This window comes from Anarhichas minor, unplaced genomic scaffold, assembly GCF_050575085.1.
Source record: "Anarhichas minor isolate MPS153535 unplaced genomic scaffold, ASM5057508v1 ptg000049l, whole genome shotgun sequence".
Taxonomy (NCBI): Eukaryota; Metazoa; Chordata; class Actinopteri; order Perciformes; family Anarhichadidae; genus Anarhichas; species Anarhichas minor.
Genome location: NW_027466495.1, coordinates 1,558,306 through 1,582,733, shown reverse-complemented (window position 1 = coordinate 1,582,733; position 24,428 = coordinate 1,558,306). Strand labels below are relative to the sequence as shown.

Sequence of the window (24,428 nt, the reverse complement as noted above, 5' to 3'; positions counted from 1 at the left end):
TTCTTTTGTCCTTTTTTTCTTTACCTTGCCCTCTTTGACACTCTGTGGGTGGAGAGAAATTATAATTTGTACTGTAACATTGAAATGGAAGTAAAGACAAGTGAATCCAAGAAGCTTTAATTGACATTGCTATTTAACAGAGTCTCTAATTGTCTGCTCCATCAGTCTGCTTGTCACTCTCTGGCCTTATATACTTTGTGGTTGCTCGTGGCTTTAAGCAGGACATGGACATTATAGTAAGACACAACTCTCAACAGATGTCTAAATGTTTAATGTGCATTGAGTGACATTCCGCCCTCGCTGTGTCATTAGCTTCTCTCTCTCTCTCTCTCTTATCAAGTCCTTTTACTCCAATTGGGAGGCGAAGATAACTCCGTTATAATGAGAACACCCACATCCTGGCTGCTTGAATGACTCATGTTTTGTGCCTCTCCAGTCTTATTTGCACGACAGTGTTACTAAGGTTTGTTATTAAGGAAAAAAGGCTGCAGGCTATTTGTATGAAAAGGCTGAAATTGGACTTAATATTGCGGTTCTTCATAGCTGATTAAGCGTGCAGGTTTTTCACACAGAATGGTTGACTGGATTGCCCTAAGTGGGTATTGTTTTGATTCAGTTGGGGCTTATTTGGTCTTAAAATTGCTCAAAGTACAGAGGAACATGGACATAAGGAACATGCGCTTATAGGTTGAATTTGATCCTCAATGTACATTTAACATGTTTAACATTAGAGAATTATGCTCAAGCTATCTTATTGTAAATAGGGAATGTTTATCATATATGCATAATATGGTCGCATGTTGGTATTTAATTATTCCTTCGATCTTTGCATTGAAGTTGGCTTTAATTTCTTTTGTCATGTGCAATTAGAAAATTTCCGTAGAAAGTGGAGATTTAAAGCAATTAATTATTATCCACTGCTGAAAGTCGATTACTTTTAAATTACCCCATTCGTTATGTTATAGAATGGGCCTCGAGGATGCTATTCATATGATGGATTTTTTACATTCGGCCTTGTGTGTTTTAGCTCTGACAGCATCATTTTATATCACCTGTTATAACGATTGTAATTGATAACTTTACCAATTTACAAGCCTGTTCTGGTGCCTCTTTTATTTTTTTTACCTTACATAGCTCTTTACTTCGTCGTAAATATGACATTTTATTTTACAGTGATGCACATTATACACAATATAAAATATTTGAGATTACATAGCGAATGAAACTTGTTATCCAAGGATGTCTCCCACTTACAGACTGGATTTCTCATTTTAACAGCTTGTATATCGGCAGCCATGTAATCACTGGAAGTAAAAACATTAGCGTCCCTGAAGTTAAATTATTGGGATTTTAAATAGCGCTTATGCAGTTGAATAACAAAACAGCTCCTCCAAAATGCCATAGTATATTACAGCATTGAGCATATTAAATCCCACGGTGAATGCTGAGAGCATGAATGCTGCATTTAGGCTGAGATTAGACCTGACACATGTAGGAAGGTGATTCAGTTTGTGAGAAGCAAGGGGTGCAAAGAAAATGTGGGAAACAGTTTATATTTTTAGAGCACTTAAACTTAATATAGTTTGTAGCAATGCTATTCATTGTAGACTCCGATTGCAATCGCATGCACTTTTAGAGTTTCCCTGGGATTTGTGAAAAGCTGAAATACCATACATAATGCATTTCTTTCCCAGGAATACAAATTAATGTAGGGTTGAAGCCAATGTGCCAGTACAAATGGCATAAAAATGCAACCAGGCTGTTTTTTCTTCTATGTGATCTTACTCAAGTCATTTTCATGACAGAAAAAAAGCATTTCTGAAAGTTTTTGGTATGCTAATGTCAAACATTTTCAATAAAATATGTTGTAGAGGGTGGAGGGGGCGATAAACATCATATAACATTTAACACAACACTCACACAGAAAACCTGTGTAACATTCAGCCAATAGTTACAGATTCCTTGCAGTAACCACAATGTTAAACTCTAACAGTGAACAAAACATATTTACCATGCAGCTGCATTTCTAGGAGTCCGTTTTCTTTCTTATATTTGGTCATATTTAATCAAAACAACAGGCTCACTGGATCTATTACTTCTGTGGGCAGGCTGTATATGGCGTCAAGATCATTTTGAGATGTATTGACCTACATTGATTGCAGGATTCGAACCTGCTGGCTATTGCCTTCCCCACACCTGCGTGGGTTTTGCTCCGGTTTCCTCCCACAGTCTAGGTTTCAAGAAGGTTAAATTAATAGGCAACTTTAAATTGCCCGTGGGTGCAAATGTGAGCCTGAGTGGTTGTCTGTTGGCACCCGGGACAGGATGTACCCCACCCCTCACCCAATGTCAGCTGGGATCGGCTCCAGCCCCTGCTTCCCAAAGGAAAAGCAGGTATAGCTAATGGATGGATGGATGGATGGATGATTGCCACAAACAGCAGTTAATACAGTTCTGTCCAGTAATTCATCTTACTGCCGATGTACATAATATCTGGCCGGGCATACTCACCCACTGTGAAATCCATTTCTATCAACTTGATTTAGAGGTAAGGAAGCTAAATAACAGAAACAAGATTCCCAGCCTCACTTTGCTTTACGTAGTGCGAGTACCACCAATTTACCTGAACAAGGAACTTCATTTGATATATCACTTTGTGCTGTAATGCACCACAACACACTATAAATCAGCATACCTTTGTGGGCCATCTGCAGTCCAAATTCATTTATTTTACTTCCAACTCACGGATGATGCAGTGCAATTTGTTTTTCCCCCCCCCCCCTTTGTTGTAAAGCACAACAAATCCCCAGGAAAATCATCTGTGAGTTTGCGCATCCTATACCAAATGAGCTGGCGCAGTCAAACTAAACATCAAGCAATATCCTCAACCCACCCCCTTCATAAGCATAGCTTTCCCCCCACATATGTTAAATTGACTGGGTTGTGGGCATTCATTCAACTTTTGTTGGAGTTTGTATTTAGAGGGATTCAGACTTGCTTGGCATAGCAATACTTAACTGAAAATGGATGGATTTAGCAGCTCAGCTGGTGCACAAGTGTGGGAGGTGGGAGATGGGAGGAGGGGAGACAGAGTGGAAATAGTTGGCCAAGAAAAATGGCTGTATTGGACTGCAGTTAATGACCTCTGAGTGTGTCCTTGTCACTGGGATAATGTGACCTGCGAGGATACAGATTTAACTAGCTGTGATTTAACTAGTGCAAAGAAATAGCCGCCAAGCTCAGCAAAGCACCTGACCTTTTGCAAAAAACATCAAATTCAATGAATACAAAGTGAAAACTCCGTCCAATCAGCTACTTACTGAGAATACATCTCATTTCCATGTTTTGAAGTCGATATGCTTGACATGACACACCTGTAATCTCTGGAGGGAGTTGATGTGATCTGAAACTTGCTTTTTAAAATCTTAAAAAGAGTCTGCAGCCTTGCTAAGGACACAGTGAGGCTATATTTGGGCACAGCAGTGCTTTGAGCTAAATGCTAACGCAAGCATGCTAACATGCGCGCAGTGGAAATGCTAACATGCCGTCGTTAAAGCCTCATATTGGCTTTTAATAATCTTCGGAAAAGATCTTTTTTACAAAACGAGTGCTGTAGAGTCCCCCCTTCACTTACGCTGAGCACATTAAGTAGCAATCTTTTAATGGCCAGTATGAACGGGAGGTTGTTGACATATTGAATGCTAAGTATTACTTTATTGGTACAATAATCATTACTATTACACACATGGTCTTGTTACGGGAAAAGTCAGGAGATCAGTAAAGTCATCCTCTGGGCAACCTGGTTATCTGAATCAAAGTTCATAGCAATCCTTTCAATAGTTGGGATACTTTAACCTGGAAGTGGTGGACCCATCAGCCGTCCAACAGGCCAGCATTGCCATCTACAGAGCCATGCCAAAAAAAAAAATCATCTGTAATTAGCATTTGTTGACTCTTTTGGCCTTGTTATCTGTAAAAAGAAATGTAATTCTCTTGAGTTAACATTCTTTTCACACTTCTAAGCACGTCCCTGTCTTTGTCACTGAGTGATAAAGGCAGCGGGTTAAATGTTGACTGGATCAAAAGTTACCCAGTACTCTGTGATACTGCTTTCATGCCGACTGCAGAGACACGACCATGCTGTGACTTCATTACAGATCTGGTACTGTTTTTCTGATTTCTGGGGTAATTAATATGTGGTATGTGGTACAGCGTTATGTTAACGGACTAGAACACCTGTGGATAACCTTGCAATGAATGCTGTAGTTGTCATTGCAATTGTGCTCAGTTTGATGCCTCTCGAATTCAAAGGACTTGCAGCGCAAAAGAGAAAGCTGAAATGAAATGTGGCCTGGAAAGTAGTCTGAGGGTGGCCTTTATCATAATTCTAATTTAGTCCTAGATTCATGCTCACACGCTCCTCTGGAGTTTCCTTTGTTGGGTAAAAAAATTGTCAATAAGGAGATAAGTGACTACCATGCAGAGACAGATTGTGATGTTGGCTTGATTTTGAACACTTTTGATCTGTAGCAACTTTTCGTGTCAGGCTTCCTTTTCGTAACGACACTTGTCAAAACAAACAATTTTCTAAAGGGAAAAATGCTTCAGAAGTGCTATTTAGTGCCTCAACTTTTTTTATATTTGCAATCCAGTGTTTTTATACTTTACTTCATGCCTATGACTTACACCACAAACGTAGACGCTACTCCAGACACCAAGCACTCTAATGAGAGTCTCTCTTCAGGTCGCACCATCATTTTGTCTACACACCACATGGATGAGGCAGACATCTTAGGGGACCGCATTGCCATCATCTCCAACGGCAAGATGCGCTGCTGCGGCTCCCCACTCTTCCTAAAGAAACGTTTCGGCAGCGGCTACTACCTCACTCTGGTCCGAGATGGGACTGAGAAGATGACATCTCAGCGTGATGGTATCATACGCCATCAAGCCAAAGAGGTACGAACAGAAAGCATAAGTAGTTACTGGTTACTAATGAGATGAATTTAAAAAAAAACACAATATTCTTCAAAGTAAAAAAAAAAAAAAAACATTCTTTTTGTCAAGGATATTTCCCCAGTGCACATGGCTGTGTGTGACCTCATTATTTCCAGATAACAACACATTTGGAGATTAGGGCCATTCTGTTTTATCCCCACTGAAATAACGTCACATAAAACTGCTGTAATTGGAAGTGGATCATCCTTTTTGGCTTCACGTATCAAGAAAAGAACTTCAGCTGCAAGCCCCATTGACACAACAGTAACCTATCTCTCGTCTGCTATTGAACATGGCTCCCTCTCACGGCTTCCCTGAGTGCTCTCCTTCTCCTTTGCTGCCTTCCCCCTATAATGATCTGTGCTTAGTCTCTCCCAGCATGAGAATTGGCAAACGCCTACGTGCTGGATGATACTAATTGTCACCGGGGAGAGGGGTGATTCTCGCTTTTTCTCGCCAATGGTGCCTCGCACACTTAGTTTTAATCAATAGGAGCAAATGAACAAGATGCACCGATGCCAGCAGGGCTGGAGCAATTACCATTAGTCTGCAGTCTCTTTGAGGTGAGCAGAGTCATTTGTTTGAAATAAAGAAATAAACATGCAAACACCTTTTGTGGGCAAGGTAGAACAGAACCCCCCCCCCCCCCCCCTTTTCTAGGTGACGACTTTGTAATTTAGTGGAAGATTTTGCAATTACACAGCCAATATAACTCTGAAACAGAGTTGGACAAAGTTTGATTGTCCTGCCCTCATTTAGTGTAATTAAACTCCATTTAATGAATGTCATAAAGTTCTCGCAGTGAGGTTTATTCAACCTTTGTTGGAATTAAAATGTAATTTTCCTTTGGGTGTATTGTCTTCGACTGAAAAGATTGTTGCGTAACCGGTTGACCACAATGTCTCATGCATACAGTTTTCTGTAGGGCAATTAAATAGACACTCGTGAATGGCATCCATTATTACATTAATGTATGAAGGGAGTTGTCAGGGAGGCACTGTTCATCATTCTAAGTGGTAATGCATGATAAGACACTTTTAATCCAATTCTGATTAACAGGAGGAAGACTGCCCTTTGAGCAACAGCAGCCTGGATGATGGCTTTGGCAGCCAGAGCTGGGACAAATCTGATCGCTCAGGTAGAAACTTTTATCTCTGTTATCAGTCAGTCGTATTTTAGGATTAGCAACTAACCGTACCTGTAATTCTATGCTTTAATCAAAATGTTTGTCAATTTGACAACAAATTCTGTCATTATCTATTCGGACTCCATATCAAAAACCTCCAGTAAAATGTGTAAGTTACCATAACACACACCGATTAAGGTACTATAGTTCAGCTACATGGCAGCCTTCTTTAAAACAACAAGACAAGAGTCTGGGAAGAGTTCCAAAACAGGTAAACGGTAACCATAAAAACCTCTAGTCCATGTGTGATCTGAAGATTCATTTGCTCATAGATTTCTTTTTCACCTTTTCAATATCAAACCAACAGGAGCAGTAAAGTAGCTGCTGCCTTTAGATGTTGCTGAAATGTTCTAACTACTGGTAGAGTGCACTTTAATAATGTCCCGGTAAAATGGCAGGTACACAATTAGTTCTAGTGATGGAGAAGGAGTTTGGAAAGCTTTGTGAGTGCAGAAAAACAACAGGAGACAATATGGAAAATGATGGGCATTGACCATAATATTCTGAAAGTATGATAATTCCCTGCAATAGCATGATGTTCTGGATCAAAAGCATTTTGTAGCTAAAGAGCCAGATATTAAGCTATCGGTAGTTGGTGGAGAGCGAAGGCAGAGCTAACAGGAGAGTGAATAATGGATTTCCATTCATCAGGTCGCCGGAGACGACTCAAAATGAATGATGATGTTTTACTGCTGGATGTATAAATAAGCAACTATTTATTTTTTAACAAGTTAGCCAGTTCAGCAAAAAAGAGATGATTATGTCAAAGTCGTGTTTATAACTGGTTTACACTGCCCCAAGTGGCCTGGAAAAAATGGTATTGCAGGTTTAAAGTCTAGGATTTTGAAATATGGTTTGATTTATTTCTCCTTTAGGTGCCTATACATTTTAAAATAAAACACATTTACTTTTTCCTGTGCTCTACAGTAATGTTGGAGGGTAAATGGAATTATAACTGTTGAGGATTTTGCATAACACTTCAAGACAGTTACCAGCCAAAATCCTCATCTACCAGTTATTCATTGACCTTACAGATAAATGTGTTACGTAAATGATCAGGTCTGACTTCCCCGAATCTCACTTCATTTTCTTCTGAATTGACTCATGGAAGAAGAATAAAATGTAGATACACAGCGGAAGCAGAACAGGTATAGGCCAGCTTAAAACATGTGATGCTGGTGATTTGATTTGTTTTGATCATGTTTCTAGCCTTGATCAAGTAAACAAAAGTACGAATGCAAGACGAAGAAAAATCTTAGGCAGGTTCCGGTTTATTATGGATGGAAAATCAATGCTCATACCTTCAAAATGATTGTACACATGATGGTGGAAAATAAGATAGAAAATGCCATTATAATAATCATATTTCCACAAGTGACAGCACATTTGTCTTTATTTATAAACAGACAGAAACACGCACTCATTTTCACAAATAATTCAGTCTGACGTGTGAGGCAGATCCATTTACTTCTTCATAAAGCACCAAGCCGTTGGTTGTTGAGCTGCAGTAATTATGTATGAGAGGTTCTGGATCGATAATGGATGCGATGCGTTCTGCAACACTGTCCTGATTGATTCTCACGAAGACCCCCGCTTCAGAATGGATGAGACGGGAGAATTATGTCCACTAATCTGTTTCAGTATGTTTAAAGGTCACAGCATTAGGTATGCTATGATCTCCATACATTACATTACATTTTTTTTATTTTGAAAATATAATTTTGCATCAACATTGGGTTTAGAAACTGCAGCCAATAGTGGTGGTTGCTCTTGAATCCTCTGTCCGTTATATGAATCTAACAAACGGATGAAGGAGGGATAGAAATATCTGTTGTTTGTGTGCGTAGGATTGTTACCATCCTTTGGTGTTTTGTTTAGTGTGTAATTGTACAGCTCTTTGTCCGGCAGATTTGACAGCTGTGGATGAAATGGTGCGGCGCCACGTCCCTGAGGCAGTCTTTTTGGAGAGCATCGGTCAGGAGATCACCTACATACTGCCTTATGGTGGAGCTAGAGATGGGACCTTTGCTCTATTGTTCCAAGGGCTTGACCTGGCCATGGCTGACCTTGGCCTGACCAGCTACGGCATCTCTGACACCACGCTGGAGGAGGTACACTAAGCGTGGGATTGACGGATTCAGATAAAAAAAGCATGCACACATATAGAGCGGCTGCCTACATACACACAGGAGCATGAAAGTTCACACACTGACAACATTGCCCTTGTTTTTCTTTTCCGTCTTTTTTTTTGTTTGTCATTGATGCAATTAACGCTTTATACCATACTTACTATTTTAACTGCTCCTCCTCCTTCCCCACCAAAATGTTGAACAAGCAACTAGAGAACGAGCAACTTTCGGTCAGAAACACTGGTGAAATACTTTCTGGTTTACTGGTAGAAACAAAACACCAGGTGCAGGCTTTACTGTTATTCAAGGTAGGCAACAACTAAGAGGGAACCTAACAGCTGTTGATTTATTATGATGTTTAGATAAAGACAATATTAAATCATGTTACTATTCTAAATCAGTTTAAAACCCCAAAATAAGTACCGCAACGCAAGTCAACTGTCAACTCAACTTAGAGATTCAGATTGACTATAATAGAATAATAGAAAGGGTAAAAAGTAAACAAGACAATGGCCCCCAAATCACTAAATCTGCACCTGAAAAGCACACCCAGGTCTGGGTTACTCGCAGTCAGAAACGTCGGTGAAATACACTTAACGGGGGCGATTTACAAGTAGGCCTATAAGTCACTTGCTCTGACATGACCACAGTGGTTATAAAGTAGAGCATGGATTCAATTAGCAGAGGTATTTTGCTGGTGGTGATGTTATTAGTGTTATAAGTAGTTACACCTTACTCACGTTCAGACACAGCGGTGAAATACACTCTGGTTTGATTCTGCTCGTGTTAAATGGTAAATGGACCTTTGTAGTCTACCGACCACTCAAAGCGCTTTCACGCGACATGTGATTTAAGTTTTACTTGCAGTCGCAACACATACAGTACACGGTCTTATTTTTTCATGTGACTCACGCAGTATTTTGCCATCCAGACTTATCTTGGATCACAAAGCTGATTGACTGTTGGTTAATACTCTTCGTGTAACTCAGACATGAATCAGACACTCGTGGCCTGCAGGCAATCTAAATAATTCCTTTTTGCAGTTCTAAAATTCAGACATGACAAGGTTATTTCATCCATCCATGTTTTCTTTGAAGTCCAACTACACCTCTCTTGAAATACGCAGTGATTTTCTATTTAAGGAACTAATACACAAGGGCTGATAAATGATAAATGTTTCATGGAAGTTGGTCATATAATACAACTGTTCCTGGGTATTGTTATAAATCATCTTTTAAAGGACTGTTTGACTGTTTTATGATATCAGTAGTTAGATTTTATGTTTTTGACTGATGTCCACATAAAATCACATGCAGTACAAATTGTGTCGGCTTTGCCAGGGGTGCTCAGAGACGTTTTAGAGGGCAGATGTTGAAACACGCACAGCAGAGTAAAATATCGAAAAGGTCACTTGGAAATATTTCTCATATATGGAGATTTATTTATTTTTGACATATGGCCTGAATTAATAAATGATATCAAGGAGGGCACTTCTCTTCGAGAGGCCAATTGGCAGGTGCTCAAGCAAAGGTTGGGGGTCTCCGTGGACGCTCAACCCTGATCTTATTCTAAGCAGAAACGTGACGGTGTAACGGGCATCTGCATCAGATCTTTGTTCACTTGTTTAATACATTATGAGTTTGCTTTTAAGTGTAACAAAAAACAACAACTATAAAACAGCTTAGTTAAGCTCATCTACTGCTGTATCATTAGTTTCCCTGCTTGTGTGCGTGACAGAAAACATACTGTGGCTCCCCTGAGAAAGTATATGAATACGTCGTTTCTTCATTTCACAGATATTTCTTAAAGTGGCAGAAGATACTGGAGTGGATGCAGAAATACCAAGTAAGGTGGCAATATGTTTGCATGCTATCACGTTAGGGGGATAAACAGTATAATGGATAACTTATCAACACACACTGGTAACATGTTGGTAATGTTCATAACTGTTTAAAACATTGAATTTTATGTCTCTCATGAGAAAATACGTTAATGCCGCTGTTACACAACCACCCCAGCTTAATGTGAGAGACTATGATGCATCACGTCTGCCAGCTAATTCCACCTGAAGCCTTTAACATATTCCTGATGATTCTCCAGCAGCATTGCCTCCACCAACTAACCTTAGCCCCAGAGAGGCCATTTCATTTGCCATGCACACTGCAGTTACATCAGTCACATTGAAAATAGCATTTAATATGCTAAAAGTCTCAGAAATGTATACAAGAAATGCTGCACACGAACAAATTGCATTCACAGTGGAAGTAGACAACAAGGTGACTGGCAGACTTTGTGGCATTGTTTGCAGCTGTTTGCTATCTATTTCAAAGAGGAAAGTCATTTTTCTTTAATGCTTTTCTTACCCCTGTACACTCACATTGCATTCATACTGATACAGAATTATATTGTGTTTACCAACCAGTTCTTATTTCTCATCGATCGATCTCAGTGGATATATATTCCATCCATCAGCAAGCAACTTCCCTTTTCAGTTTAATCTAAAAACACATTTCCTCACGTTCCTAAAACACGTGGTGTTTTTTTTTTGTTTTTTTTGCTTTTACATGGAACAATACGGCATCTTGCAGGGCAGGTAGCTATTCTTATTGTTATTTATAACCCTAAATTGGGTCAGGCCAAAACAACATGTCTTATTTGTATTCCCACAGCAACAAAGGAGCCGTCGGTGAGAGACTGCAAAAGAGGCTCCCGCACATCCAAGCGGAACAGCATCGCCAGCGTCCACATGAAAACAGAGCAAGCCTCTGGAATGAGTGGCAAGTCTCTCCAAAGTTATCTTGCAGTTGTTGTTTTTTGATGACGGAAGCTCAATTAAACATTTGTGAATTTACTCAAAGCAGAAAGTTGAGTAATACTAATATTTATGGGTGCTATTTCAAATAGAAACTTAAAAATGAACTGTAATTCCTGCTTGAGGCTTGTTTCTTTCTGTTTCTCATGCAGAATTAAAGGAAAGGTTCACAAGTAAAGTGGAAGGTAGGAACTGTACTTTGTCCTTTCTACAGACAATCATAGTTTTATTATGCTAGCAAATGTCTGTTTTCCGTACGCCTTTCATTCTTCAGTTAATAACTTCATTTACTTTGGCTTCAATTTGACTGTTACACCTCAGTGGCCATTTTGAAAAGAAGGGGAATAAACAAGGGCTCTGGCTCCAGAATTTTCGAACATAATTTCTTTCCAACCCATACAACATTATCTAACCCGTCCCTTCATTTTTTCAATTTTGCCCTAATGAAAGAAATTCACTTTCATACAATGTCTTCGTCATGAAAACGGTTTTCAATCAGAGGATGCTTTATTCTCTTAATGACTACTGTCGCAAGATAGTTCTTTTTTTTTTTTTATAGCAAAGATATTCTTGGAGAATGTGAGACATAAAACCAAGGTGTCTGAAGAGGCCTTGTTTATCACCTTTTCCCTCCTTACTAATGCCCAATTACCATTTCCAAAATCGTGATCTATTAAAGAAAAATAGCTGCTACACTGTGGAATGAGCTAGTGCAGCTGGCAGGTTTAATACTTAAGTTGTATTTCATCAGCCCATTAGTGTGCTTCACAGGCATTTTACATATGCATTAATGATGAATAACATAGTGGGTTAATGTCCACTGCAGACTTAAAGAAGAACGCCAGTGTCGGTGGGAAGGGATCCACGGTCATCACCGGATGGGAGCTGATCAGGAGGCAGTTCCTGGCGCTTTTTATCAAGCGCTTCCACCACGCCCGAAGGAGCCGCAAGGGACTCATTGCCCAGGTAATGGCCTCAGTCTGTCATATTGATGAATTGAAGGGTTATACAAGGAGGGTTGCATGGGGGAGGATCAAGGTAGGACCCGTATGAATTACATGTTGCCTTTTCGAAATCAGTTAATGACAAATATGATAGAGTTAGCTCATTTAAGATCTTCAGGGGAAAGCCATGCCATCCATCTTGATTTACTCAATAGTTGTGGAATTTAAGTTTTGTGAGAAGCAATTCGACACAGAGGTGTAGTATATAGAAAAGGAAAAAGTTTGAAAAATGTGAAGAGCGGCACCAAGAATGATGTAATACCATCAGTGAACTGCACATACTATCATCATCATCACTCCCAAAGGAATACTTGAGGGACCACAGAGGCTGAAGACGGCATGAGCAACCTGTTTCTTACCGTTGTGGGGGAGATTCTTCTCTTTGGTTTCCGTAAATCACTTTCTGTGAGCGGGAAAAGTGTCGATAGCTGGGGACCAGGATAGTTTAATCCCAAGTATGGTCAATTCATGAGGTCCCACCAGAGTCATGCCTGGTGTGGGCAGGAAACTGTTAATACATTGTGCATTGAGTCGATGAAAGGTGTTCAGTTAGAGTACCTCCAGCTTCACCTGATCGCTGTGATTGCCACCAGAAAGGCAAAGTGACACACATGATTTGTTGTTCCTTCATTTCACTGTGTGCTAATCATGTGCTTTCGTTAGCTATGTATTAAATGTGATCGCTTAACAATTACAGCGACGACAGACTGCTATTAGCCTATTAAGTGCACGTCTATATCATTTTGCTCCTCGTAAACATGATTTCAAAAGTCAGAACCAATAAACGGGCATAATTTAAACAAGTCAAAACCAATTTTGCTAAGTAGCAATTTCCAAGGGACTCGAGTGATTCTTGTCCCCCAAGTTCTAAAAAGTGCGTTGCGACTTAAATTGTATTGACATGTCGCCCATCTAGATTCATAGTTTGTTTGTGAATATCTTGTAATGCCGTCAGTTATGACAGCTGCCATGATGCTGAAATTATCATAACTGAAAAAGCTCACTCCTTTGTGCTGCTGCTGCTGCTGCTGGTGTGTGTGTGTGTGTGTGTGTGTGTGTGTGTGTGTGTGTGTGTGTGTGTGTGTGTGTGTGTGTGTGTGTGTGTGTGTGTGTGTGTGTGTGTGTGTGTGTGTGTGTGTGTGTGTGTGTGAGTGAGAACAATGTTTCACCTTTCTGAGGTGTCTGGGTTCTTCTTCTAATTTGCTGCAGTACCAATCCCCATTAGTCACTGTCAATCTTGGACGGCCCTCTTTAGTGGGGACGCAGAGCAGGATAGCAGGATAAGCGCGTGAGTGTGCATGTACAAAGGTGCACATTGTCTGCAAGGGCGCACCTCCTACCTCTCCCTCTTTATTCATTTGGTGAAAGGTCCCCCCCCCCCCCCCCCCCCCCCATTCATGTCAACAGCTCCCATTGTCAGCAGATATGATTGTGTGGTGAGGTAATCTCCTCGAATACAAGCGGTTAGGGGGATATAAAAGAGATTATGGTATGTAACACAAAAGCAGTGATTTATGGGGATGAAAGTTAGGGACATCGGGAGTGCTGGCAATGTCAGAATCAGGGAGAAGCAGTTAGCGGTTGTGTTACGGTGAATGAGTTGAAGGGTTCTGGTGTTTGGAGCTCAAACTGAACTGACTACAACAACCTTTCCCAGCTGCAGCTACCTTGCCGTAGGGCTGCAGATGATTTACGTTTTTATAATTCAGAATGTGTGTTGTTTTTTTAATGTAATTATGGCTACAGCTTGGCTCTTTAAGCATTCATTTGTTCAGGTTTCTGTATTATTTGCGTTTACTCGAAACAATAGGTTTACCAACTATTTGTTATGTTTTATCTGAACACTGAGAAAAGGAGAGACCACATTAAACACGTCAGTGAAAATATCCCATGCTATTGTGCAGCATTGAATTCACAAATGAAAGAGGGAAGACGTAAATGCTTGTTGCAGAAACTAACTTAATCTAATGAGCCATTGGACTTTGCAGGAAATACAACACATCTTAATTGTGTTTTGGTGTTTGTACCCAGTTTGCATATAATCCCGTCCTCCTCTTTAACTTCCCACTGAATTTGAGAATGCGCTAAACGCATACATTGTTCATCGGAGTGCCTTGGCTTAGTGAGCATAATAACCTCTCCCCGTTTTTTTTGCAGATTGCTCTCAATGGCAGAAATACCAGCTTTCACCTGCAATTACTGTAGAGAGAAAGAGAGAGAGAGAGAGAGAGAGAGAGAGAGCAACAGAAAAAGAATAGTTCTTTCTCTTGCCGTCTGCCATTAAGCTTTTCACTCTCATTGCTGCTCTTTATCTTTCACCCAAGCACATTTCCGTGGCCGTAGCTCCGAGCAGTAAATTTAGGGTTTTCAATTGTAGCATCTTGAATTGGCCTGGCAAATTGCATGCCCTGCAATTAATCAAGTGTACGCAAACCTCCCCCTGCTGCCGAGCAGCACTCCAACCTACAAGCGATTAAACATTAAAGATAGCTTGCATTTTTCCCACTGACCTTTTTGTCAGCTCTAACAATGAAATGAAAAGAGAATTACATGATGGAGAAAAGAGGATTGGAGGGGGGGCAGGATAGGAGAAGCGTGGCAGCGTCTGGTTGGGGAAAAAAAAAAAAACACGCACAAGAGAATGTTGAGAAACTAATTATATCTGAGTGGCCAGATGATGATGGCAGTGTTGGAAGTGTTTAATCAAACTCATAAAGCGTGCAGAAGAGCCCAAACAAGTGGGTGTCGAGCATATTAATGTGCACACATTATCACAGCGGCCCGCGTTATTGTGGATTGCATCAGTCATTTTGTAGCACGTAATGACAGTGTGGGGGGGGGGGGGGTAGGGGAGTGATGAAATTGATCTGACATTGAATCTTGTGCTGTTGTGCCTCCAGTGCACAGATAAACATCTGTACCACTGGAGGCAAGAAGACCACTTTTTAATATTATCGCTCAGAATTATGTCGTCGTATGTTATAATTACAAAGGTCTTAAAATGAAAAGGAACATATCGCTGTGCTTCTGCAATGCACAGTAGCTCCATGATGAGGAAGAAGAGAGTTTCTCAAGTTCCTTGAGTCATCGGTGCAGCCTTAGCAGCAGATAGTACTCCTTTAAGCTGGAAGTATTTCAGTCAAATTGTTCAATTTTGTTTGTCGCATTCAGCTACTTTGTGTTTTTACTCGTTAGTGCTGTTTTGTTCATTTAGTTTAGGTGTATATGAAATCAACCGGTTTGGAAGTTACTTCCCTGAAAAATGTGCGTGGTTTAATTAAAATTTCTTGTGTATTTTGTGACTTCTGTCACATTTTACTTCAGAGGAGTACAGATGTAGCAGGATAAATGTCTTAAGCAGTTTTTTTCACATTGTTAACGTCCTCCTAGGTGGTCCTGCCTGCTGTTTTTGTGTGCCTGTCTCTGATCTTCTCGCTCATCCTCCCACCATTTACTGAATACCCGAGTCTGGAGCTGCAACCTTGGATGTACGGTCTGCCTCAAACCACCTTTTACAGGTAACCACATCATGATATAGCATAGTATGAATTGTCAGGTTTGTTTGTTCTGGTTAATTATTCAGCACTGTTTTTAATTTAGTTGTGAATGTTAACCATTTTCAATACTTTCTTTTTAATTTTAATATTGCTGAATGGTGTAATACACCAGATAATATAATTACCCAGAGGCAACAAGATGTTTCCAGGGAAAGATTATAATAGAAAATGATGTTTGCTGTTATCAGAGGCAGAGGGGGCGTGAATAATTAAATAATAAAAAGAGCTGCCTAGTTTTAGTAGCACGAGTAGATGAACAATACGCTGTAAGAAAGTTAAGCTTTGACGACAGAGAATCAAAGAAAAAAGATGTCACAGTGCTGCTCATGCTGTTTGATCACCGAGGGATTTTTGCACTGCTGAGGTCATCAATCTGGACAGTGTCCCCTCCTTGGTGGCAGCTTGCCACTCTGACACATACTTGGTGACAAGGCACGGCCTTGGTCGACTTCAACACCCACTGAGTACAAACTTGAGTTATTGCAAAGGATCACACAGATTTGCACCACTGTAAATGCCTTTTTATTAATAGAATATCACCTAATGAAGTATAGTGCATAATAATGACCACCTAAGAAAGAAATGGATATATTTCTAATATTATTTTGTACAGAGCATCTCTCCATATTCACAGTAGTTGGCTCATAATTGCTGCAACATCATTCTTCCTTTTCTGTAACAACAAAAAGGTGCTGGAGAAAAGTTGAATTATAATATGCATCAATGGTTACAGCATCTGTCCAAACCATCAAACTAATCTTGACACCGTATATTCACACTATGTTCTTTTGACATGAAGCTGTCGTTGCTTATCCACCCTGCAGGTGTTTCATTTCCCCTGGCAGCACTTTGTAGGAATTCACTTTGATGATGTCAAGACACAATACACTGTTACCTGAAACTGATTATTTGTGATGCTATTTATGCACTTTTGTTTCCATTTTTTGTTTCCATTCAACATAGTGGTGAATACTTTGCTTAGTTGTAAAGGACACTTGTTGTGGCATGATACTTAACGCAAATGACACTTCACACTTCCTGAATATTTTGTGTATTTGGTTATATCCACATAGTACCAGTCCACTACATTGATATCTGATAATGGGCGACTTGCACTACTATTTGCTGGTGTATTTTTTTTTTTATACTTTTTTTGCTGAAACAGTCTTCTCGCAATTTTGGCATTGGAACACTTGAGGACATTGCTGCTGTTATCATTGGTAATGATCCATTCTGTAAAAGGTTCTCGAAAGCACAACTTTTATTTCTCTCTTTTGAAGTTGAAGCTAGAATCTTGAGACAATCCACAACACTTTGTTTTAAAAAAAAAAATGACAGCTTTGTCTAAAAGCGCAATGTTGCGCTTTTCTTCCTTTCCCTTTGCCAAAGATGCAATAGAATCACTGTCCATGGTGCTAAAATATTCAAGTCGTGTTCTCTCTTCATGGTGCTGAAACAGTCAAACCCAGTTTATTCACTGTATTATTACTGCCTTTTTGACCAGTGCGTGGTGTACGGAGAGTTGTCATAAGCACTTACCAACAACCATCCAGCAGAGCAACAGCCATGTACGACCAAAAACCTTGGAAGACACATACAATGTTACTGGGTGTTTTTAAAAGACTGACAAGACCTTTACATGATACTGTGATAACATATCTCAGTGTACATTATCTTCTTAATGTTAACACAATGCAGCATGGGACAAGTAGGAATTAAACCCTGGCTCACAAGCAAGGGTTCCAGAGCCTGATTTGCCTACTTTGTCACATAGTCTCTTGTGACTAAACTTGAACTGCTGATTTGGTTTTCTTGGGAATTCCTTGGAGTGGTTCTTGTATGATGCATTGTAAAAACTGGAGTGTTCTTAATTTTTCTGACATTCCCTCTGGCCAATTGGTAAATATTGTCTTTTCTCTGAAGAGACTTTAAAATATCCTGGCTGATGATGACAGCGTGATGAAAGGTAGTGTGCCGTTTCATCTCAACAGTTCATTCAGAGGAGAATTGCAGCATTATATACATCATGCATGCCAATGATCCATTTTAGCTGAGACTGATTGAAGATAATGATTGACATCATTTAGGGGTTGAAGCTCACTATTGTATAATGTTGGTTAGTTACCCTCTGTATTTCTAGTTTGTGGTTAGTGTAGTTCTTGTTTTAGAATTTGGAAAGTAATATTTACACTGAATTTGGTTTATTCTCCAAAGGTGTTACTCCTGTAATATAATGTAGCCTTCATTTGACTTTCTTCTAATGTTGTCTCAGTTCTTACTTCTGTGATGTTTGACTAGATGCACTAACTATTCATTAGTTCCACTCTTTCTGTGTATATGCACAAGTCTTCATTTTGGAACTGTCCAACAGTTTTATTATCTCGAATAATGTGGTAACCCAGCCATTGTTAATTGTAAAACAGATGGCTGCACATAATCCATTTTTACAATCGGGCCACTTCAATTGCGCTCACTGGTGGCCAAGGAAGTGACCGTGTGACCTTCATGGAGATGCCTCTAAGTGAGACAGTGAACACTGTATTAATCCAAATGGCTGGCTGGGCTGTGGCCCGCTGCTGGCAGAAGGCCATCACATTGGTCTTTATGAAACACTGTGCTTTAACTCCCACGGCACCTTTAAGATAAAGGGCAGAATGCGTGTGGTTGGTAATGAGAATGCAATTGGAAAGGGGGAAGATTGTTTAACTGAGACACGGGGCGTAGATATGCACAGGACACTCGGATAATAATGAAAGGCAGTGAAGAGCCTATACTGTACACAGAATGTTGAACAGGCTCATATCGGAACGTGCTTGCACACTCATGAGGACAGAGCTGGACTCCAACCGTAGGAGAAAAAGTGTGAATCCCTGAACTGTCAATGGTGTTTTGGGAATTAATGTTTTGACTCTTGGCCCAAAGAAAAGAGCTGGCAAACTCAAAAGATTTCTCTCTCTCGCTCTTGATTGGGATAGTCCCAGTTGGATGCTGCATTGCCATCGAGTATTTACTTGAAATGCACAACATTGGAATCCCTGATGCACGCCATTTCCTTTCAGGCCTTCTCTGATGTCGAGATACGTTTAAGATTAATGATCATCTAAACTCCTGTGCTCTGCCAATGTGGAAGACAGATTAGATGACTTGTAAAATATTAATCGTTTGTGAAGGGAGACGGGTTATAAAACGTGTCGCATCCTAACCAATTGTGATGGAAGACAGATCAGAATACTTGGAAAACCCTAATTAATGGTGACAATGCATTTTGTCCCGTACATGAGTAGACAATATCGCACACTTAACTGAAATACTTCGTCTGGTTCGATATTTCAGGGCCCATAATCTCAAATAATCCTTGCTGTCAACTGTGACAAAAGTCAAACCCACAGTTGAGGTGCGGAGTCAGAAACCCTCACTTTTCTGTCAACTTGACGGTCTTCTCTTTTGGAAGTGAATGTGTGGTCTCGACACGACACGGAACCTTAAAGATGCAAATATCAAGCATTAAGATTGTAATGCGATTCAGCTGTTTAAGATAGAGACTCCATGATGGTCCAATGGACGGATAGATCTGAAGCGATCACTGATCATGACCACTAAGACAATGATTAAGCGTTTCCATTTTGAACATCTCTATGGGTAATTCCACTTAAAATCAGGTGAGAGGTTGTCCTCCTCAAGCTCTCATTGAACCAATCAATGCTCCAGCACATTTAGGAAGCTACTCCTAGTGTCTCTTCACATGCTAGCATGTAAATTCCTGTTTTTCTAAAACCAGTTTCTAATGAGGACATTTATACCACAGATGTACCAAAAGGTTTTTTTTGTGCTTTTGCCAAATTTCACTTTTTGGTTTGTTTTATTGACATTGTGACAGATTGGCTTGATGCTCAAGGATTTAACTGTCGTGCACCTGCTGTGTGAGATGAAATTGAAAACCATATTGCACACTGAAATGTTTGTATTTGTATTGATTATTATATCCCCCAATATTTACAGCAATGATGGGCCAGATAATGTGGAGGTGTCTAAGGTGGTGGAAACCTTGGTCAACAAGCCTGGCTTTGGGACTCGCTGCATGAATGGAGACCCAATACCGTAAGTTTTTATACTCGAGAGCCAAAGGAATAGCGTTAGGGTATGCATATGCTGTCATGCCAAATGGTACTTGTAAACTGTTGAGCTTCACATGCTGTGTATGTGTGGCTAGTGGTCACATGAGTAAAAACACGGAGGCATGCAGGTCAGAGCATGTCTCTGGAATGCTGCAGAAATGGAACAAGCTGTAAAAAAAAGCCAAGTATCCCAGAGCATTGTAAAGGAGTGCTCGGCATGATATTTATACAGACGTTTCTAAAATTCCATTTGATCAATAAATGATTAGCTTTTCACACACACTCCAGATCATCCTGATCAGAATAAGTTCAATAATGAATACCTTTATAAACCTAAAAAGGAAATGGAGTTACAGTATTAGCTTGGAGCCCACATAGTTCACACAAGCTTGTGCATCCTACTCTAATGAAGTTATTCAAACACAAACCACATCTTTTAATATATTACTTGTGACTCGTGTCACCACTCCTATGGCATACAAGTAAATATATATACCTTCACTACTTATGAAGCTTTTTTTTTTTATTATTCAATCCTACACAACCGTTACTGTGTGTATGTGTTTCAGCAGATGTGGTTGGCATTATTACACTCTTATCCCCTCCATTGTTTGCTCTTAGGAACTTACCATGTTCTGCCAGTGGCTCTGAATGGTTCACTCCATCCGTGGATCAGTCCGTCACTGACATCTTCCTCAACGGGAATTGGAGCATGTCTAACCCCTCCCCTTCCTGTCAGTGCAGCACGCCTAAACGGACGATCATGTTACCCGACTGTCCCCCTGGTGGAGGAGGGCTCCCTCCACCTCAGGTAAGTCTCTTAATCTGGGGCTTGCACCATTTGGTGACAGGATGGGGGGGTAAATGGAGCCACCATTACGTAACTTTAGGGTCATAGATTTAATGCCCTGCAAACAGCCAGTGTGTCAGTCTCTGTCTGAGGTTCCTTGAGCAAGACCTGAACCAGGGGTACCGCTCCTGGCTTCCTGTGCGCCCTGTACTCTGTATGTGTGTCACAGTGGGATATACTGCAGCAAGAGAGTGGAATGGTCTTAACCTTCCTCCTGTGTTGGCTTTCTGTTACCATCTCTTATGTTAACGGGTCGGTTTTGACCCGTGTCTTAAATCAGCTGTAAAATACACTAAAAACAATTATCTATCATCCAATTTGTTTCTCATCTCTTGGTTACCTTGTTAGGCTTCCTTATCCATGAACATATTGGTTTTAATATTTTTGGTGTGGGCCTCTGGGCCTTTTCTTTGTCAGTATACCCCTCGATTTCAATTAAAAGAATGTTAAAATGAACCTCAAGAGAATCATATAAATAAATAAAAGGTTGTTGTGTTACCTGACTATTACTGAGGGGTATTAGAACACATCTCTTAAATAAATTTGTTTTATTTATTTTTTCATTTTAATATTATTAACTATAGTAACATCTATGGTGTTAGGGTCAATTTCGACCCATATATATTTACTTCAAGAAAAAGGCTCAAAAGTATTTTTTTCAGCACCCATCTGTCCCAGACATCCCTGATGGGGGCAAGCTTGTCAGATATTGCTCTGGTATCTCTGTTGTCAAATCTGAGGACTCTTGATATCATTTGAAAGGTCTGAAGTGACATTGTTGCCCGGAAAATATTTCTGCCTGTCGATGCGTCCCAGAGACTATCAGTGGCCTCATTGCAGGATCTGTACACTCCAGCAATAAGAAGAACACCAATATAAGCATCCAGGTATTCCTCATCAATGTCTTTCCACATGTCGCCATGGACTTTTTTTCCTTCAAGGTTTGTCATAGCAATGATGACTCTTTTTAGTGACAATGGCATAAATAGCTCAAAACATGTCTTGATGTCACTGACTCTCATCACAGCAAACCTTGTGATTCCAGGGGTCATTTTGATGACATTTGCAGCAGCTGCCCTGCCATGTACATCATGAGGTACTGAGCTCCAACAGATCTTCCCATTTTTGGACTTGTATCTTTCAGCGGGAGCAGCTTCACCACCGGTGACCTCCTCATCAGACTCATCAGATGTGTCTGTGTCTTCTGGATGCTACTCCACATTGTCTTCCTCCTCAGAAACCTGCTCATCCGTCTCGCTATGCTGCTCTATGTCCTCTCCCTCATTTTCACCAAAAATATGATCCAGAACTTGTCTCACTGAAAATCTTTTCATTTTTGCATGCTGCAAATTGGAGATGTGCACTCTGCAAGTCACCAACTCTATACTGAATTGACCTCACATGTCTGGACATCCGTCTTCGTTTGTTTTGTTTTTGTGCAGGTATACTGGATAACAAGGCAAAATGAGAATCCCCTAAAGCTCACATGATTGGGAGAGGAGCTGGCTGTCAGTGTGTTGGCTGACGGTGCACTTATGATTTCAGTTTTGGCTCTAATTATTGCTTTATAATATTATTTTTATAACTGGGTCGAAACCGACCCTAACAACACAAAGGTCATAATTTCAACCAGAGCATTTTATAATTTAGCGAAAAAAAATGTTTTTGTTTTATTTTGTTGAAATAGAGGTTCCTGACAAAGTCAAAAAGCCTTGATGCAATAAACAAATTTTTTGTGGTTCCTTTAAGCATTTAAAACCTAAAACGGGTCGGTGCCGACCCTAACACAAGAGGAAGATTAAGTGTAAAAAAAAGAAATCAATGACACAACAGTACAATAAAAAATGCTTATCATGGAGGCTTTTGGCTTGCTGTCTGAAAGTCCCAGTCAGCATCATTTTGATTTGAAAATGTAAAGGTACTTACTAACAAGGAATTTGCATTGCATTGCAAAATGTAAATCAGCCTTTTGTGCTGCCTCCCTCTTCTGAGCTAGCGTGCATGCATGAAAGTAGGGCCAAAATTGATTCCACTGCAAATACACTGAATCGGACATTGCCAGGGATTCAGCCAGTTCCCCATACCTGCTAAAAACTCAGTTACAATATATCCATAGTTTGTCATATTCAGGTATATGCCGACCTCTCACCTTGTCGCGCCTTTTAGGACATTGTATCGCATGCACTGCCAGTATAGACTCTGCAAAGGACTTCACCTTTTCTGCTCACATTACAATTTCTGGGAGGTTTGCGTGTCTCAACCTCCAGAAGTCAATACCAATCTTTCATAGGCCATTGCTTGAACAATATACACTTGGCTAAATGCAGCTATGGCGAATGTTGCACGGTCTGACCTGAAAAGACTTGATCCAAGCCTAGATCGATTGGGCAAGTTAGAGACCCCACATCCCTGCCTCCTAGCCACAACCTGCTGACTGAACCAATCACGTCACAGAGAGAAGAGAAGAAGAGAAAGCAGCTCATTTGGAGCTGAATGGTTTGCACTGTTGTCTCCCAATGATAATGACAAAGCTAAGCTTGAGAGAGACTATAAGGAGATATTGCCACCTCCACCCAAAGTCATTTTATTAGAAACGGCTATGTCTGTATACTCGGGCTTTGTGGCATGTGCCTGCATTTTAAGAGATTTCAATTCCAATGTCTCCTTCCTAACCCCACCTAAATCTGCCAATATTTTCTCCGTCTTGGAGACGGTTAAGCATTTGTTGTTTGTTGTTTCCCCCCGATGAAGAGGAAAGCAGCGGGCGGACTTCTGCTATCTGATTAGAGCTTTGATTCTCTGCCAGAAATCAATTGGACCCGACCCGCCGGGCCGGGCTGTAATTTCTCAAAATCCCCCTGGCTTTGAATCAAGCACACGACAGTTTTTGGGCTGTGCTATGCATTTGGTAAGAGAAGGTGCATATTGGAGATCGTATCACGTCTTTTACTGCACCGAAAAGACTTGTAATTTGAAGCTTCAAAGCTTTCATTCGTAACGTTGACATTCAAATCACAGTTTTATTGTTAATAACTTACAGAAACGGCTGCTGTGGTTCAGGCTCGGGTCGACTTTGACAAAAACGATGGCGGTTAATTCACGGCCAGGCCTGATTTCTGTCTGATACCTGAGATTTGGCTGCGAAACACCACTGCATTTACAAGATAATTCACAATTTTGCACTTCCAACTTCATTTTCATACAAACTATTGGCCAGTGTTAGTTGCCTGCGTGCGCGTAGGCGGTCCTGTGATAATGCGCAGTCGTGGTTTAGGTTGGATAGCTGTTTGTTCACAAGCAATAGCATGCCAGACAAACTGCTATTTTGAAATGGTTTGAAAATCATAACGGATAGCCATGCTTAAATAGCATTTCAGCAAATTATTTCAAGAGCTTTCAATCATCACTCATTTGTGGACATAAGGCAATAACTCACACAGACTGGTCTTAGACTGCCTCTTTGTTGTAGTTGTTGTGCATGTGACAGTAAATAAGTTGAAACGTGTGGGCTGGTGGACGGCCTTGGTTCAGTATAATCGGATTGCAGATGTGGGAGGGTGTGGCAGATAATCCTGTGTGTGTAGGTAGGTGCAAAACATAAACAATATCTATGCTTCATATGTATTCATCAGCTTTTGAAGTGATGTTATGGGCTATTATTCAAAAAGAAAATCCACTTCAGTGAATAAACAACAATCACAGTGGTGACCTTTATTTAGAGGAAGATGTAAATGCTGATCTGATGATGGTTGGCTCTCAAGCTTGCAGTTGTCATGA

General features: G+C 40.4%; 1 protein-coding gene across 1 annotated transcript in view; it reads left to right on the top strand.

Annotated features, from left to right (window-relative positions):
• The window catches only part of LOC142971685 (phospholipid-transporting ATPase ABCA1), a 120,201-nt gene that overhangs the window by 45,075 nt on the left and 50,698 nt on the right, over window positions 1–24,428 (top strand). Inside the window, exons 22-31 of the mRNA XM_076112303.1 lie at window positions 4,745–4,959; window positions 6,058–6,136; window positions 8,093–8,295; window positions 10,110–10,158; window positions 10,983–11,090; window positions 11,278–11,310; window positions 11,952–12,091; window positions 15,520–15,647; window positions 19,686–19,784; window positions 20,423–20,612. Coding sequence (XP_075968418.1) covers window positions 4,745–4,959; window positions 6,058–6,136; window positions 8,093–8,295; window positions 10,110–10,158; window positions 10,983–11,090; window positions 11,278–11,310; window positions 11,952–12,091; window positions 15,520–15,647; window positions 19,686–19,784; window positions 20,423–20,612 — 1,244 coding nt within the window. The remainder of the gene's footprint in view (window positions 1–4,744; window positions 4,960–6,057; window positions 6,137–8,092; window positions 8,296–10,109; window positions 10,159–10,982; window positions 11,091–11,277; window positions 11,311–11,951; window positions 12,092–15,519; window positions 15,648–19,685; window positions 19,785–20,422; window positions 20,613–24,428) is intronic.